Below are 19,643 nucleotides of genomic sequence, written 5' to 3'. Positions count from 1 at the left end.
TTTTTCTTTCCTGTATCCCCAGCACCTAAAAAATGTTTGATGAATGGAGACGCAGTGGCTTGATTTGAATGAATGAAAGCCAAAACAAAGATTAGCTGGGTCTAACTAACCCAGCTTTTATCCCTCGTTCTGCCACGGATTGGCCTATTGACATGACCTTCGACCTGCATCCTCCCTGGGTCTATAAAATGATGGGGAATAAATGGTCCCTACTAGGTCTTTTAAAGCTTTCACAGGAGGGTGTCTTTGTAGTCTCTAAGGTGTTTTTTAGAAATTATTTGGTAGTTTAAGGAGAAAAATTTCCCTTTGGAAAATATTGGCTGTTTTATCCTGACTTACCTTCTCACCTAAGAAAAATTGAGGGAGTAACTTTATACCTAACAGTTGGATTTATTTAGGCTCCTAGCTATAATTAATATAAACTTAATATTTTCTCGTTCAAGGGCAAAAAGTTTTAAACATAAAAGTCAAAAAATAATTATTATGCATTTCCTTTCTTGGTGTATAACTCTGCTAGGGAATATGGGAGATTCGAATATATTTGTATTTTGTCTAAGTCCTCAAGGATCTTACCATTAGTTAACATTTAAACGACAAATTGAGGCAACAATAAATGAAATAAATAATTTGGCCTAAGGTTCTGCTCTGGAAATGAGATTTAAATATACAGAATGTAAGATAAAATCACCATGCTTTAGGAAGTCTGGCAATGTGGATAAAGAAAATAAGGGGCTCAGTTAAACCAGGGACATTTTCTTGGAAGGAGGTGGGACTTGGCCTTGACAAGCTTTTTGAAGCATAACCTTTTGGATAGATAAATGTAAGAGAAGGGCAGAATCAGTATAAACAAAGACATAAGAACAGGTAGTGGGTAGTATTGTAACCTTTAGTTGCATTTCTTTACCTACTACTTTGTAATAACCCCCAGCTCTCAACAACAACTTCATATATATTCAGACATTTTCTAGGGGATAATGCGGTTAGTGTAACAATATTTGGAGAAAGTAGTTGGAAATAGATAAGGTAGAGATGGATTATGGACTATGCCAAAATGAGTTTGGGCTAGCTTTATATAGGAGATGGGGAGGTGGTTTAGGCTCTTAAGCAGAGAAGATGTTGAATGCAATATTCTGAGAAGGGAATGTTGTACAAAATAGCTGCTTTTTACAAACAGTTTTTACTTTGAAATGGAAAAGTTTGTGAGGTCTGTTTTATGCTTCTGATTGAAACAAGAAAATATTTTGCAGAAGTTCTTTTAGCCAGGGCTTCCCTGGTGGCTCAGTGGTTGAGAGTCCGCCTGCTGATACAGGGGACATGGGTTCGTGCTGCGGAGCGGCTGGGCCCGTGAGCCATGGCCGCTGAGCCTGCGCGTCCGGAGCCTGTGCTCCACAATAGGAGAGGCCACAACAGTGAAAAAGAAGTTCTTTTATCCAGAGAAACCCCATTTTGAAAGCTAGGGCAAATGTTTCTTGCTTTCTTAATAACCTCTCCCTCTTTCTGCAGAGTCTCTGCTTCATTTTCTACATAGCCTAGGTATAGTCTTATTCCAGAATAGGAAACTTGTTGTTTCTCTTACGGTTGGGGGGGGGGGTATGTGTGTGTCCTGTTTTTCTTCCCTTTTAAACTGAGGTAAAATTCCATCGGTCCCTGTTAACCACCACTGGACCCCCAATCTCTTATATCTCCTATTTCACGGAGATTTTTGTATTAGAAATAACCCCAGGGACAGGATCATCTGGTTCATTGGCTCACAAGAGCCTATGTCATAATGGCCTAGGGAGCTCAAATTGATAAGTCAAAGTTTTTAGGCCCTGAAATCTGTTGATAGAACATTTTAGGATGTTCTCTGGGGGATTCTGATGCTGAGTCAAGATGATTGAGTCTAGTATTTTTCAGTTTAGAGCTTGCATTAAGACTTACCAGGGAAGCTTTTTAAAAACAGAATACCCAGCTCCCTACCTCCCTACCTCCCTACCTACCAGAGATTCTGAGTAGATTTGATGTTGGACCTGGGCAAGTATAGTTTGATAAGGTTTCCCCCAAGTGATTCTAATACAAAATTTCCATTAAGAGCTTCTTATCAGTCAGATCTCCTTATTTTCTAGACCAGAGAAAGAGAACCAAAGAGCACCTGCATCCCAGTCTTTTTGTTACACAGTGTCATAACTGGATTTTGGTCACTTCTACTTGCGTTGATGGGAGATTCATGTCTGTGGTTTTTGTTTATTTTTCATAGTAAGCTAACTTCTGTCTTCACCAAGCTGGGCCCATGCTGGCTACGGAGAGGATTTGTGGAGTCATTTAAAATTTCTTTTTACATTTTTTATTTTCTGGGGTGAATGTAAAATCTGAGCTTGAAATTGTCAAGCAGGAACCTAATCTGGAGTAATGCTTATGCTTGTGAGAAACAGGTGTCTTTGGAACAGTTTTAAGTTTTTGGTTTCTAAGATACTGACTGTAGAGACTGTTCCACCTTTGTTTCACCCGGTGGTTGTGGTTGCTCAGAGATAGTTGGTTTAGCTCATCATTTATAATTGTAGCACTTCTAGTTTGGTCATCCTTAAGCCACATTTTTGATCAAGTTAAGTAGAAAAACTGCATTGCTATTGTTAATATGGTATAGTCTGGTTGGTGATATAGTGTAAAATACCATACTCTGATAAAGATCCCAGATCTGGAAGATGTGAATAAAAGATGCTACAAGCCATGTAGGTCCATACATTCAAGTGGAAGAAAGGGGAAGCTTGGGTTTGAGTCTTAGGCTGTATTCATGGCTACTGCTAGGGCCTTTTGTTGAAATCACTCTTGGAAGAGCAAAGCTGCTGGTGGTATATTTTGTTTCAGAACCATAGGATAAAGGAAAAGGCCTCTGGTAAACCAGACCCACCCTGCCCCTAACTCTTGATATTAACTACTAAATTAAATTTGTAACTTACACCACTTAAGCTGTTTTTCTCTCTGTCCTGCAGGGGTTGATAGTTCTTGGAGAGGCGCCTCCCCCAGAGCACACAACAGACTTATTTCTTCCACTTAGTTCTGAGGTGAAGACAGATCATGGGAATGATAAATTGGTAAGTATAAAAGACAGAAGAGGGAAAATGAGTGAGAATTTGGGGTGTAGCTTCAGCATAGTTTATTCTCTGTAATAAGGATCCTTGCATTGGCTGAATGAAGGGGTTGTATCCCCTTTTATCACCTCTGGCATTTTAGGCTCTGAATTCCCGAATAGGGCACCACAGGGCCCCTCGAGCAGTTGTGTAGCTGACTTTAAAATTTAAAAGCAGCTTCTAACTCTCAAGACAGCACAGCCAGAGCAAGTGTGACATTATGGAATATTCCTGGGAATTAGGAGACCATGTGGCTCTGATAACTTTGATAAGTAAGGTAACCTTTCTGGGCCACTATAAAATGGAAAGGTCGGACTAGAGGTTTAACTCACAAAGATGTTGAAAATGCTGTTTGAGTTACCCCCTTTAATTCTGTAATGAGGATAAAGCTGTCATTTTTTGTAATCTTCTGTTTCCTTAGAGCCTAGCTCAAATCTCTTCATAATTCCTTCCTTTTTCCTATTTCTCTGAACACCAAAATTAATTTCTTTTCTTTCTGAATTCCAAGACCACTTTTAATTTATTTCTTTCATATTTTTACTTTTCTCAAAAGGTCACGGGCTTTTATGAGTATTAACATTTCTTGTTTTAAGTAATTTGATCTAAGGAAAACTCCTAGATTTGTGTATGAATGAAATTTGATTTTAGACTTAACACAATAGTTGCAAAAGCAGTACACAAGAGTCCCCACATAGCCTTCCCCCGCTTCCCCTAGCGTTAACAGCTTGCATAACCATTGTTCAGTGTCAAAACTAGGAATTAACGTTGATACAGACTACAGATTTTATTCCAGTTTCACTTATTTTCTCATTTATGCCGCCTTTTTTTGGTCCAGATTTCCACATTGCATATAGTTATCATATCTCTTTTTTTTTTTTTTTTTTTTTTTTTGCGGTAAGCGGGCCTCTCACTGTTGTGGCCTCTCCCGTTGCGGAGCACAGGCTCCGGACGCGCAGGCTCAGCGGCCATGGCTCACGGGCCCAGCCGCTCCGCGGCATGTGGGATCTTCCTGGACCGGGGCATGAACCCATGTCCCCTGCATCGGCAGGCAGCCTCTCAACCACTGCGCCACCAGGGAAGCCCTGTCATATCTCTTTAAAGTCTCTTCCAGTGTGTGAGAGCACCTCAGTTTTTGTCTTTCATGACCTTGACACAAGAGTATTGGTAAGTTATTATGTGTAATGTTCCTCAGAAGGGAGTTGCCAGATGTTTTTTCGTTAAAGGTTATGCATTTTTTGCAGTAATTCCACAGAAGTGATACTGTGCCCTTCTCAGTATACCATATTAGGGGTACAAGATGATGGTGATAGCTTTTTCACTTGGTTAATGTGATGCCTGCCAGGTTTCTCCACTGTAAAGTTAGTATTTTTCCCTTTGTAATGAATGACTCTCTCATGGGGGGATACTATGCATTTTTCTGTTGCTCATTATAATTTTATTTCTTTTATTTTTATTTTTTTTACATCTTTATTGGAGTATAATTGCTTTACAATGGTGTGTTAGTTTCTGCTTTATAACAGTGAATCAGTTATACATATACATATGTTCCCATATCTGTTCCTTCTTGCGTCTCCCTGCCTCCCACCCTCCCTATTCCCACCCCTCCAGGCGGTCACAAAGCACCAAGCTGATCTCCCTGTGCTATGCGGCTGCTTCCCACTAGCTATCTACCTTACGTTTGGTAGTGTATATATGTCCAGCTCATTATACTTTAATCCACAGTTTTATCATCTACTGGTGGATTTTTCCTGCAAAATTACTGCAGTAATTATTGCTGTGGTGTTTACTAAATGGTGATTTTCTGTTTTCTACATTTGTTCATTGGAATTCTGTTAGGAAGAGCTGTCTTTTCTCCCTCATTTATTTCGTCCATCAGTTAGTTACTTATTTCAGGATGGTTTTATGGATATTAATTTTACGTTATGGATTATAATCTACTACTGTTAGTAGTTATTCAGTTGCAGTTGTCTGAACTTTTGGCATCGGGACCTTTCAGATTGGCGTCTGTGTCCTTTCAACATGCCCCCCGCCTTGTTTTTTGAACACTCACTTTCTGGCACCCCACAATGTTCCAGGTTCATCTTGTATTTTACTTGTTCCAGCCCTGCTTCTTTTTATTGGAGAACAGGGTTTTGAAACCAAGATCTGGGTACTAGTTGTGCTCATTGCTACTTGGTGTCATTGCTTCTATCTAGGACTTCTCAACAAAGCTAGTAAATATATATATGTATGCTGCTACATGCATACACATACATATATTTTGTTATCTACCCATCTGTATATACACTAAAAACCATGAGTTTATACTAGTACCAGTCTAACACCACAGCCTTTCTCCTTCCTTATTGATACTTATTTGTTCAATCCTAATACCAAATAGAGTAGTTTCATAATTGCCAGCTCATACTCCTGTGAGAAATATCTTTACTAACCAGAGTACAATATTGTATACAGTATGTTAGCACTATAATAAACCGTCAAAATGCTATTTCCCCGAAGTTGTTCTTAGGTTAGTTCACCTTTCAGTGTGACTATGCAATTATTTTGTAATACAGTTACGTTCTTTTGTTACTATAGTATTCCACTTCTTGTTGCCCACACACACAGTAGTTGATATTTATTATTTTTTGAGTATGCAAAACATTACTACTGTGCTAAGAATTAAAGCTGTACAAAAGGCTGTAGCCCTGTTCCTATTTCCACCTTCTTTCCATTGTGTTCCCACCTCCTGTAGGTAGCCAGTTTTACTAGTTTTTGCATTATCCTTCCTTTCCATAGATTTGAAATTGAGGAGGTTTTTTGTTTGTTTTAGCAAAAACATTGCTTCTGTGGCTTTTGAGAAATGACGTCATTATTTGTGTTTGCTTTTATTTGCAAAATAAGCCTCACTTTTTAAAATTTTTTTGGTCTGCATTGGGTCTTCGTTGCTGCATATGGACTTCTCATTGCAGTGGCTTCTCTTGTTGGGGAGCACGGGCTCTAGGTGCATGGGCTTCAGTAGTTGTGGTGTGCAGGCTCTAGGGCACGCGGGCTTCAGTAGTTGTGGCGCACAGGCGTAATTGCTCTGTGGCGTGTGGATCTTCCTGGATCAGGGATCGAACCCGTGTCCCCTGCATTGGCAGGCGGATTCTTAACCACTGCACCACCAGGGAAGTCCCAAGCCTCATTCTTTTACCTTTCCTTGCTTTGTGGAATTGATGGAGTTAACAAGTGAACTATTAAGTGAAGGACTAATGCTTTCCCAGAAGTAAAGCATACAAAAATGTAAGCTATTGCTTTTTCTTTTTAAACATTCAAAGTATAATCTTCCTACCATTGGTTACATGGGAACAGTGTTCTTTTCCTTGAAGTTTTGCAGTCATCAGGGACAATGAATGGTGCATTGGCCCCCATGAGGGGTTTGAGATAGAGAGTAGAGGGTTAGGTACTGTCTGGGGAATGTTTGATCCACAGTATTAAAAAACACTGACTGACCAGTTAGGACTTTTAAAATAAATTGGGCTGTGGATAAATAAGTTGAACAGTAAGAACTTATAAGGCTGTTTTTGCAATTACTGTATTTCTCTAGATTCTAGAGAAAGATTTTCAACAGTGTTGGTAAATACAGATCTTAGGTTTAGTAGTCTCTGGACTTGTAACAACATTATGCTGGTTGCATTTTTAGAAACGAATAATTCAAAGTTTTGTTTTTAACTTTCTTTTTTTTAATTGGAGTATAATTGCTTTACAGTGTTGTGTTAGTTTCTGCTGTACAGTGAAGTGAATCAGCTATGTGTGTGTATATATATCCCCTCTCTCTTGGACCTCCCTCCCCCTGCCATCCCACCCATATAGGTCATCACAGAGCACCGAGCTGAGCTCCCTGTGCTATACAGCAGGTTCCCACTAGCTGTCTGTTTTACCCATGGTAGCGTATTTATGTCAAACCTAATCTCCCAAAGTTGTTTTAATATAATTATAGATTATATATATATATTTTTTATTTATTTATTTATTTTTTTTTTTGCGGTACGCGGGTCTCTCACTGTTGTGGTCTCTCCCGTTGCGGAGCACAGGCTCCGGACGCTCAGGCTTAGCGGCCATAGCTCACGGGCCCAGCTGCTCCGCAGCATGTGGAATCTTCCCGGACTGGGGCACGAACCCGTGTCCCCTGCATCGGCAGGCGGACTCTCAACCACTGCGCCACCAGGGAAGCCCTACAGATGATATTTTGACCTCAATATTAGAGACATAGGAAAGTGAGGCACATAGTCCCATTTTACATATGCAGAAATTGAAGCCTAGGTAAGTAACTTGGTGGAAGTGGAATTTTCAGAAAGTTCCACTTCCACTTTAGCACAGTTTCTTGGCCGTGGTGCTAGTTCATGGAAATGACTGTTATACTCTTTATGGGCCAGCAGTATTTTGGTAATTTTAAGCAGGACTATGCTGGGTATCATTGAGATGGAGAGCATTTTGACCCAGAAATGAAAGTTGAATTCCTTACATTCAGTTAGCCTTTTCTTTCCATTTTGATAATGTTTGTCAGAAAGGTAATAACTAACCAAAACAGAACTGTTAAATTTTCTAGACAAACAAATATGGTGCATCCAAGGAAAATGGTATTTTCAAACAGTTACAGCATGGCGTTACTTGAATGACTAAAGTAAAGATACATACACACATATCTTGCATACACACCTAGAGATTTATTTTATTACGTGTTTTTAAGTTGTGTGCCTTTTGATTTTTATCCCTTTACTTTCTCTACTTTTTAGTAAAACAAATTCAGTGAACATGGGTTCTCAGACCCCAGAAAAATCTCCCCCCCACACACAAATAAACCTTAATTTAATCTAGTTTTTCTTTAAAGACTCTTCGTCACACTTAATTGTTGTGGCCAAGAAGGTGGAGTAATGAATCAAACAGATGCCTACTTTATAAGAATAACAAATAGAATCTCACTGCTGTGTTATTCCATACATCTGACCCTTTCAGTCAAGGAAAAAAATCACTTCAGTAACCCTGCTTGCTACCTTTAACTCTTAAGATTTCCCCAAAAGGTAATCCCTGGGGCTCTGCTTTAGAAAAAGGAGGGATTACAGAAGCACTCTACCTACCACTTCACTTCAGCTTTTCTGTACTTTTCTGGCTGTGGGATGCATGTACCCTCAGAGTGTATCTGAACATCACATAAAACTCAAGAGAAGCTCTGTAACAACTCCTATTTACAGCTTCCCATTGGATGGCAAATATCTGAGTCATGCTTTAGTTTCCTGAAAATATTAATGATGTAAACCACTGCAGTAATAACAATCGGGCTTAAATTAGTGTGTGGATTTAATATTTGTGAAGTGTTTGTTAATGTTTCTCTACTCTGTCTTTGCAGCCTTTTGGACTGCAAGATAAGGAGTGTTCACTTTTTCTTAAAGCAATGTGAATGCATTTAAGAAACTCTAAATAAAATTACATGTGTTTGTGAGGTGTGTTTTTCTTTTTCTAGACGAAACACTATTAGAGGATTGGGGTTAATATTTTAAGCTCTTTGAATTTGAGAATGAATGATGAACCTAGTTGCCCCAGTGCCCTGCTTTAGATCTCAGTGTGATTACATGTAGGATATCCCAAGGTTTCTAAGCAGATCCTTCTAAATATTCAGTGCCTCCTTGTATGGTTGGGATTGGAATTCAAGCACGTTTCCTCTCTGACTTTGATGCTCTTAATTGCTGTGTGCTTCTGTATCCTTGACAAGCATTTCTGTGCTTAAATAACCTTTTGCCTGTTGACTTTTATTTTAATTTTGGGGCTGAATTACCCCCAGGAAAGTTCCAAGTTCCTCTAAGAAAAATAATAAAATACACATTGAAGATTAATGGCCTTTAAATATACTTATATATCTGTAGGCATGAAAAACAAGGATAGATTATTAGCCAAGAAAAGTAAACTTGTTTTGCAATGAGATTTTGTTAAAGAATGGCAACAGTTTGTCTTGACAGGTTTTCTGGTGGTTAGTTCTCCATAATCCCTAGAAAATAAATCTTAATCAAATGAGAGTCAACCTATTGCTTAAACATGGCACCTTGTAAAACATGTAGATATATAAACCAGATCTCTGTCATAATTTAATGCTAAAAGCTATTGTTTTAAGTGAATATAAAGTTGACAGAAGTTCTTCAGATCAACACCAAAAAGTTCATAGTCACAGCGTTTTCATGTTGAAAGGAAACTTTTTCATTCAAACCAGAACTTCAGAAATCTAGGAAAGCTGTAACATGGCTGGAGTCACACATCTAGTTAACAGCAACCTGAATCTTAAATCTTTTTGTCCTTTGTCATACCATAATATTTGTTTGGGCTTTTTGAGGTGTTCCTGAATGGTAAATCCTCACTAGCATTCAGGAGGGTATTGGGTTTATCTGGGGTTTTTTTTAATGTTAAAAATATTATCTAAATGTAAAGAAAACTTCGAATAGTCCTATTCTGCCTCATTTTTAAAAAATTTTATTTATTTATTTTTGGCTGCACTGGGTCATTGTTGCTGCATGTGGGCTTTCTCTAGTTGCGGCGAGCAGGGGCTACTCTTCGTTGCGGTGCTCAGGCTTCTCATTGAGGTGGCTTCTGTTGTTGTGGAGCACGGGCTCTAGGCGCGCGGGTTTCAGTAGTTGTGGCACATGGGATCAGTAGTTGTGGCTCCCAGGCTCTAGAGCGTGGGCTCAGTAGTTGTGGTGCATGGGCTTTGTTTCTCCGCGGCATGTGGCATCTTCCCAGACCAGGGCTCGAACCCGTGTCCCCTGCATTGGCAGGCAGATTCTTAACCACTGCGCCACCAGTGAAGTCTCTATTCTGCCTCTTTAACACTATTTTTACCTTGTCATTATCTGTGTACATATATTTTTAGTCACCACAATTATATTAAAAATATTTTGAATTTAGCCCCTTTCCAAAATCATTTCTACCTATTATTTTCTATATTTAAATATTCTTCTGGGTAAAGGAAGAGGAAATTTCCTTTATGATTATCTTCAATATTCTGATTTGGTGTACCACATTTTATAACTATGCCTCAAGCATTTAGGTTATTGATCCATATCATTGCAGTGACTAGCTTTGTGTGTAAGATTTGGAGGTATGTTTTGTTGAGTTATTTCTTTAAGATAGATTTTAAGGATGAGTAAAATACTTTGTCAGAAGACGTGAACATCTTTATAACTCTTACACATTACTTTCCATGAGGAAATCAGTGTGGCTTTTAAGGCAATGAGTACATGAGCCAAATTTACCATAATTTTGGTGTTGTTGACTAATATAATTGTTCAAGATATACCAGTAAATGTACAGGGTATCTAACAAGGAAGACAGAACACTTTCCCAGTGTTTACTCATTGTAATTTACTCATGTGTCTTGTCTATCCTGATCTAACTTTTTGGATAATTTGTATTAAATTTTAAAAATTAGCTTCCCAATGTATTGTCCTTTCTTGAGGCTGTTCTCAGGTCTTCAGATCCTTTGGTGTTTTCTCCTTGGGGGTAAAAAGATCAAAAGAGAAATATAACAATACTGATAAATAGAATTTCAGCCTCAAAATATTGGCTTTGATATCTACTGGTAGCAGTTACAGGAAAGGAGATGTCAAAACACCCCAAAGTCAGTTTGAGTGTAAGGCGGAGACAAAGACCACAGCCATTCTGTGGTATTCCAACAACTCCCAGAGCCGAGGGATAACTGAGCTGTGGCTTTATTGCCAATACCTCAGACACTCCATGTGATTGACATCTCATGGCTGCCCGTACCCCTTTTAGCCTAGTAAATATATAATTTCTTTTGAAATAGTGAAATTCCAACTTTTCCACATTTTTTTCCTACCTCCCTTTTTTCATTTTATATTGTAAGCATATACAATTGACTCTTGAACAACATGGGATTTAATCCACGTATAATGTATAGTCAGCCCCTCCCTATCCACAGTTCCTCCACATCTGCAGATTCAACCAACCACAGACTGTGTAGTACTTTAGTGTTTACTATTGAAACATATCCACGTATAAATGGATCCCTGCACTTCAAATCCAAAAGTTGTTTGAGGGTCAACTGTATTTGTACAGTCCAAAGTTACTACCTGATAGCATTAGGTAATTATTAGTTATTCATTGTCATTTTATTAATTGTTTCTATTTCTTTTATCACAGGGGTGAAATATATATATAGAGTGAGAAAGTGAGAGAGAGTATGGTTTTCTGGAAACAAGCTTCCAGCATACACTGCGAAGTTAAGCAGATATTAACTACATTTAAATTTCCTCTTAGTTGTCTTCCTACTGAACTTATGTACCCTTGACCCTTAGGTTGAAAACTTGACTCTTGGTACTATATAATGTTTTGCTGTGCTTCTGTTCCATGGAGTCATTAGGTCATTTCCCTGTCAGTAGGCACTTTACTACTTTGGGTCTGTTAAATATCTTAATTCCTAACCCTTCCCTCCAAAGCAAATTCTCCAAATTTTGCCAAAGCAAAATCTCAAAAGCTGATTCTCTTAATTATTTTTTTTTCCTCAATCATACGAGTGATTTTGGTTTTTTGGGTTTTTTTGGTTTTGGTATTTTGGGTTTTTTTGGTTTTGGTTTTTTTAAGGCCAAAAAATGCATTTATTTGGGATTTGTGAGGACTGCAGCCCAGGAAACACAAATCCAAGAAACACTTAAATGTGTTCCATAAATGAGGTTTTTTTCAAGTTGGTCATCAGAAATTTTAGGTGTTTCATTAAAATGAAATGGTGCTGCTTTTCAGGCTGGTGCTGTTGGTTAAATGTTGATAATATATTTTCATTTTTCTTCTCATTAAGATTGAGTCTGTTTCTCAACCACTGGAAAACCATGGTGCCTCTGGTCATCCTTCAGAGTCATTGTCTACTAAATCATGTGGAGCATTGAGACCTGTCAATGGAGTTATTAATACGTAAGTTTTATCTCTTCTGCATACTTCTTATACTCAGCAGGCTTGTTAAAGATGGGTTTGAGACTCTTAGTTATCCCTAGCCAGGAGTAACCCTGGTTTAAAGAAGCAGAAACCTTATCACTTCATAATATTGTGCATGCCTCCTACTGTAGCAAGTATATTTTAAGTAGCCTCCTAATGTATTTTCCTGTTACTTACTGCGGCCTAAAATCGACTCAGCATGGAGAAAAATTAAAGTCCTAAAGTTATTATGAATCGTTGTGATTGGTCCTGTCTTGGTAGAACTCCTCAGAAATATTTACATAAAATCCTCTGCTGTAGAACAGATTAGATCCCTAAAGGCTGTAAATCTGCATTTATAAAAGATCGAGGAATCCTTCTGCAAGTGAACAATGAGTACACATCCCTAATAGGCAAGTTTCATAGGAGAACTGATTCTCAATATATATTAAAAATATTCTTACCAGTTGCAATTTTCTAGACTTTTAAGAATTCATGTTTTTGTTGTAGAAGAGAACTTAATCAGTAGAACCTGAGTTCACTTACTGACTTTTGCATTTTTCAGACATGGTAGAGTAACATCCACGAAGAGCACCTTAAAAATAAGCACAGATACTGCATAGCCACTTAGATTAACAGACATCAGCATCAAGAGGTGATCTCTGTGTGCTCTAGAACACATGTTTGTGTCTGTGAACATTTGCAAGTAGAGGTGGTTGAACAAGTATTAAAGGCTTTGTTTCCTTATGTCTTATGAGAAGTGAATATTCTTCCTTCCCCTTGTGTAGTCTTCAGCCTGTCTTGGCAGACCACATACCAGGTGACAACTCTGATGCTGAGGAACAATTGCATAAAAAGCAAAGACTGAATCTAGTTTCTTCATCAACTGATGGCACCTGTGTGGCAGCCCGAACACGTCCTGTGCTGAGCTGTAAGAAACGGAGGCTTGTTCGACCCAACAGCATCGTGCCTCTTTCCAAGAAGGTCAGTACCAGTGAGACTTGGTCACTGTTAAACAGTGAGCCAGATGCTCAGATAGAGGGTACTAGTTTCTTGCCAGCTTTGGTTCTTTTAACCAGTGTTTTCCAAACTTGGCTAACCACCAAGGCTTCCTGCAGAGCTTTAAAAAATACTAGGTTCCTGAGCCCTGTTTCCTAGAGATTCTGGTTTCGTTGCTCTGGAGTTGGGCCTGGGAATCTTGTTTTCAGAAAACAAAAAGCTCCTAGGTGACTCTTCAGCCAGGTTTGGAAACCATTGGCTTGAGATTTTAATAGAAATGGGAGAGAGCAAGTTGGAAGTTCTGCCATCAACACTTTGAAGGAGAGCAGTGTGTCTTCTCACTTATACTGTTATCCCTGAAAATGGCAATGTGGAATGCTTTCCTTTTAAATAAGAATCTCCATTAAAATTTCTAAGTTGATGATACTAAACGAATGTTTGTCTTCACAGACAAAATGGAGATTATTTTACAACTATAGGAAACTTGATTGCTGACTCTTCAAATAGCAGGGTTGGATTTAGTTCAAAACCAACGAAATAGTACTCCAGTGAAAATAATACCATGCAGTGATTAAGAGCATTAACTTTGAAGAGGACAGACTTGGGTTTGAATCATGGCACTGCCACTTAGTAGTTTGTGTTTGGGGCATGTTAACACCCCACCCCACCCCATCCTGCCTCAGAGATCTCATAGGGTTGTTTCAGGATTAACTGAAATGTATATAATTTGCTTATTGGGGTATCTGGCTGCTAAGTTACTAGTATAAGATGACCCTTGCTGTTTACACTTTTATTTTTATTAATTCACTCATTCAACAAATCTTTTTTTGAGTTCCTACAATAAGCTAGATCTGTTCTATGCACTGAGAATACAACACTAAACAAAACAGACAAAAATTCTTACCCTCATGAAATAATCTAATGGGTAGAGACAGAAAATAAAGCAATAAAATGAAGTATATGGGGGCTTCCCTCGTGGCGCAGTGGTTGAGAGTCCGTCTGCCGATGCAGGGGACACGGGTTCGTGCCCCGGTCCGGGAAGATCCCACATGCCGCGGAGCGGCTGGGCCCGTGAGCCATGGCCTCTGGGCCTGCGCGTCCAGAGCCTGTGCTCCGCAACGGGAGAGGCCACAGCAGTGAGAGGCCCGCGTATCGCAAAAAAAAAAAAAAAAATGAAGTATATGGTATGTTCTGTAGTGTTAAGTTCTGGGGAGAAAAATGCAGCAGAGGAAGGGAATAGGGAATGGTGGGGAACTCAGTTGTAATTCAGCCTTGATACATTTTTTTTATTCCAAGTCTTTGGAGATGTGAAAGATAAGAAACTGGGAAGGAGTGACCAGTGAAGCAGAAGGAAAACCAAGAGAGTGTGGTATGTGGAAGGCAAGTGAAGAAAATGTTTCAGAAAGGAGGGAATGATCATCTCTGTTAGATGCTGCAGATGGGTCAAGTTAGGTGAAGACTAAGAATTGACCATAGGATTTCATGGGGCTAGGGTTGCTTGAGACCTTTGTAAGCAGTTTTGTTAGAGGTAGAAGAGTGAAATTCTGATTGGATCAGGTTCAGGAGAGAATGGAACGGAAAGAATTGAGGGAACCATCATAGATAACACTTTCAAAGAGTATTTCTGTAAAGGAGAACAGAGAAATAACCTGTTTGACTGAAAGAGAATGTTTCTTAAGATAATGCTATTACAGTATATTTGCTGGTGAGAAAACTGAGGACAAGGGAGAGGAGATAATTGTTGGAAACATTAATATTTGGACAGTAGATTTTCACTGCTTGGCTTTTTTTGTTATAGTATGCATTTGGACTATATAATTTTGCCATGATCATTCATTCATTCATTTATGGCTGTGTTGGGTCTTCATTGCTGCGCGCAGGCTTTCTCTAGTTGCAGAGAACGGGGGCTACTCTTTGTTGAGGTGCGCAGGCTTCTCATTGCAGTGGCTTCTATTGTTGTGGAGCATGAGCTCTAGGTGCGTAGGCTTCAGTAGTTGTGGCTCGTGGGCTCTAGAGCACAGGCTCACTAGTTGTGGCTCACAGGCTTAGTTGCTCTGCGGCATGTGGGATCTTCCCAGACGAGGGCTTGAACCCATGTTCCCTGCGTTGGCAGGTGGATTCTTAACCACTGTGCCACCAGGGAAGTCCCTTGCCATGATCTTTTTTTTTTTAAAGGAAATTATTATTAGTGAAAATTAACTATTAGGCTGTACCATTTTTCTCTTGTCTATTCCTCAGATTGCCTGAATTACCAAAATACCAGAAAAGAATTTGGTAGGTTTCTCATATTGACATTTGAATCAATTTTTTATTAATAGTCATATAAATCTAAATTATTTTCTGAACAGTTTTGAAGAGTTGATATTGGGAAAGCAAAGAAAACAGTATATTACTGTTACGTATAAGAAAGTAGATTTTGGCCATGCCCTTGATGCTTTTAACAAAAACCTACCAACAACATCGCCTCATGGGGAAATAGTGTCCTTTCTCTGTTTCAGCAGTTGCTAGCCATGGTGTCATGACATCTAAGGGTGTGATAAAATTTTTCTGAAGTATAGATTGGCCTCCTGGATTCTTTTCTTTATATCTGTGAAGTAGCAAGGCTTCTTTGTTGCAGTTGACAGTAGTTTGTTCTTGTTCATGCCCCAAAACTGATGTACTTTTGAAGGTAGTACATATAAATGTTTAAAACAAGGGGGAGACATACAAAGCATACTAAAGACCCTTTGCTTCCAATGCCAGTGTCTAAAACAATCATTCTGACATGCAGAAGTAAACTGCATGGAAAATAAGACAAATAAATAAGTTTAGTTTGGGAAATAAACCATTTGCTGATGATAGCAATATTGCTGGAGTTCTGCCAAAATTGGAGACAAAGGCCATTCTCTCTGTCTTAGTTGCTCACTGTGTCTTCAGTGGATCCTTGCTCAGTGATATTTGCTGTTGAGCAAGTACCTTGCCCTCTACCATTTTGAGGTGATGGATTTGCCAAGCAAATTTATTCAGCAGTTTTGGGTCCCCACGGTGTTCCAGTACACCTGGGTTTCATTGGTGAACAAAAGTCCTTGCCCTCATGGAGCTTACTTTCTAGTGGCAGAGTACTCAGAAATCACCCAGTGCTTAGGACAATAGCCTCTAAACTTTTATGGGAGTGTTTTATATATGCATTATAAAACACATACAAAATAAATTTTGAAAGGCTGAGATAAAGTAAATAGAAGTAGAAGCCCTAATATTTTATTTACAAACTGTCTTCAAGTCAAAAGAATTTTTTAAAATACTTTAATATTCTGTGATTAACAGATAATGATGATAGAGCCTTACTTTCAGAGAGGACTTCCTCCATAACCACTGAATTGGTTTTTTGGGTTTTTTTGCTTTTTTGTTTCTTGTTTTTTGTTTTTTTATTAAACAAATGTGGCTTGGATTTTGCACTAAGATTTTTGGAATGTCTTTAAATTATGATGGATTTCAATTCATTTTTGTTCTTGGCAAATTCTCTATCAGATGTTGCAGTGTCTGTGAGCCAATAAGAGTAACACATTGCATTGCATTCTGATTACCACAACATATACTAAGATTTCTAAGTTAATTTTTTTTTAAATAGTGCTTTATTTTCATAATTAGAAGGTGAAATAATTACCATTTCAAATAGTTAGAGTTGAATATTTCCTATTTTGGTGCTTTTCTCTTCCCTGAAATGTATTCAAAGCCTTGTTTTGTTTTGTCTTTTTGAATTTTATTTTATTTATTTTTTTATACAGCAGGTTCTTATTAGTCATCCATTGTATACATATCAGTGTATACATGTCAATCCGAATCTCCCAATTCATCACACCACCACCACCACCACCACCCCCGCTGCTTTCTCCCCTTGGTGTCCATACGTTTGTTCTCTACATTTGTGTCTCAGTTTCTGCCCTGCAAACCAGTTCATCTGTACCATTTTTCTAGGTTCCACATATATGTGTTAATATACGATATTTGTTTTTCTCTTTCTAACTTCACTCTGTATGACAATCTCTAAATCCATCCACGTCTCTACAAATGACCCAATTTCATTCCTTTTTATGGCTGAGTAATATTCCATTGTATATATGTACCACATCTTCTTTATCCATTCGTCTGTTGATGGGCATATAGGTTGCTTCCATGACCTGGCTATTGTAAATAGTGCTGCAATGAATATTGGGGTGCATGTGTCTTTTTGAATTATGGTTTTCTCTGCGTATATGCCCAGTAGTGGGATTGCTGGTAATTCTGTTTTTAGTTTTTTAAGGAACCTCCATACTGTTCTCCATAGTGGCTGTATCAATTTACATTCCCACCAACAGTGCAAGAGGGATCCCTTTTCTCCACACCCTCTCCGGCATTTGTTGTTTGTACATTTTCTGATGATGCCCATTCTAACTGGTGTGAGGTATTAGATACCTCATTGTAGTTTTGATTTGCATTTCTCTAATAATTAGTGATGTTGAGCAGCTTTTCATGTGCTTCTTGGCCACCTGTATGTCTTCTTTGGAGAAATGTCTGTTTAGGTCTTCTGCCCATTTTTGGATTGGGTTGTTTGTTTTTTTAATATTGAGCTGCATGAGCTGTTTATATATTTTGGAGATTAATCCTTTGTCCGTTGATTCGTTTGCAAATATTTTCTCCCATTCTGAGGGTTGTCTGTTCGTCTTCTTTATGGTTTCCTTTGCTGTGCAAAAGCTTTTAAGTTTCATTAGGTCCCATTTGTTTATTTTTGTTTCTATTTCCATTACTTCAGGAGGTGAATCAAAAAAGATCTTGCTGTGATTTATGTCAAAGAGTGTTCTTCCTGTGTTTTCCTGTAAGAGTTTTATGGTGTCCAGTCTTATATTTAGGTCTCTAATCCATTTTGAGTTTATTTTTGTGTATGGTGTTAGGGAGTGTTCTAATTTCATTCTTTTACATGTAGCTGTCCAGTTTTCCCAGCACCACTTATTGAAGAGACTGTCTGTTCTCTGTTGTATATCTTTGCCTCCTTTGTCATAGATTAGTTGACCATAGGTGTGTGGGTTTATCTCTGGGCTTTCTATCTTGTTCCATTGATCTGTATTTCTGTTTTTGTGCCAGTATCATATTGTCTTGATTACTGTAGCTTTGTAGTATAGTCTGAAGTCAGGGAGTCTGATTTCTCCAGCTCTGTTTTTTTCCCTCAAGACTGCTTTGGCTATTCGGGGTCTTCTGTGTCTCCATACAAATTTGAAGATTTTTTGTTCTAGTTCTGTAAAAAATGCCATTGGTAGTTTGATAGGGATTGCATTGAATCTGTAGATTGCTTGGGGTAGTATAGTCATTTTCACAATATTGATGCTTCCAATCCAAGAACATGGTATATCTCTCCATCTGTTGGTATCATCTTTAATTTCTTTCATCAGTGTCTTATAGATTTCTGCATACAGGCCTTTTGTCTCTCTAGGTAGTTTATTCCTAGATATTTTATTCTTTTTGTTGCAATGGTAAATGAGAGTGTTTCCTTAATTTCTCTTTCAGATTTTTCATCATTACTGTATAGAAATGCAAGAGATTTCTGTGCATTAATTTTGTATCCTGCAGCTTTACCAAATTCATTGATTGGCTCTAGTAGCTTTCTGGTAACATCTTTAGGATTCTCTATGTATAGTATCATGTCATCTGCAAACAGTGACAGTTTTACTTCTTCTTTCCAATTTGTATTCCTTTTATTTCTTTTTCTTCTCTGATTGCCGTGGCTAGGACTTCCAAAACTATGTTGAATAATAGTGGTGAGAGTGGACATCCTTGTCTCGTTCCTGATCTTAGAGGAAATGCTTTCAGGTTTTCACCATTGACAATGATGTTTGCTGTGGGTTTGTTGTATATGGTCTTTATTATGTTGAGGTAAGTTCCCTCTATGCCCACTTTCTGGAGGGTTTTTTATCATAAATGGGTGTTGAATTTTGTCAAAAGTTTTCTCTGCATCTATTGAGATGATCATATGGTTTTTATTCTTCAATTTGTTAATATGGTGTATCACATTGATTTGCGTATATTGAAGAATCCTTGCATCCCTGGGATAAATCCCACTTGATCATGGTGACGATCCTTTTAATGTGTTGTTGGATTCTGTTTGCTAGTATTTTGTTGAGGATTTTTGCATCTATATTCATCAGTGATATCGGTCTGTAATTTTCTTTTTTTGTAGTATCTCTGTCTGGTTTTGGTATCAGGGTGATGGTGGCCTCATAGAATGAGTTTGGGAGTGTTCCTTCCTCTGCAATTTTTTGGGAGAGTTTGAGAAGTTTGGGTGTTAGCTCTTCTCTAAATGTTTGATAGAATTCACCTGTGAAGCCATCTCGTCCTGGACTTTTGTTTGTTGGAAGATTTTTAATCACAGTTTCATTACTTGTGATTGGTCTGTTCATATTTTCTGTTTCTTCCTGGTTCAGTTCTGGAAGGTTATACCTTTCTAAGAGTTTGTCCGTTTCTTCCAGGTTGTCCCATTTTATTGGCATACAGTTGCTTGTAGTAGTCTCTTAGGATGCTTTGTATTTCTGCAGTGTCTGATGTAACTTCTCCATTTTCATTTCTAATTTTATTGATTTGAGTCCTCTCCCTCTTTTT

General features: G+C 38.3%; 1 protein-coding gene across 6 annotated transcripts in view; it reads left to right on the top strand.

Annotated features, from left to right (window-relative positions):
- KANSL1 (KAT8 regulatory NSL complex subunit 1) overlaps window positions 1–19,643 on the top strand; it is a 171,834-nt gene that overhangs the window by 113,839 nt on the left and 38,352 nt on the right. For all 6 annotated transcript variants that reach the window (XM_079906207.1, XM_079906202.1, XM_079906203.1 and 3 more), the window contains 3 exons: window positions 2,970–3,071; window positions 11,926–12,038; window positions 12,827–13,022. In XM_079906207.1, the coding sequence (XP_079762333.1) occupies window positions 2,970–3,071; window positions 11,926–12,038; window positions 12,827–13,022 (411 nt within the window). The remainder of the gene's footprint in view (window positions 1–2,969; window positions 3,072–11,925; window positions 12,039–12,826; window positions 13,023–19,643) is intronic.

This window comes from Stenella coeruleoalba, assembly GCF_951394435.1.
Source record: "Stenella coeruleoalba genome assembly, chromosome: 19".
Taxonomy (NCBI): Eukaryota; Metazoa; Chordata; class Mammalia; order Artiodactyla; family Delphinidae; genus Stenella; species Stenella coeruleoalba.
Note: the sequence above shows the minus strand (reverse complement) of the source record. Positions and strands in the feature narration are given on the sequence as shown.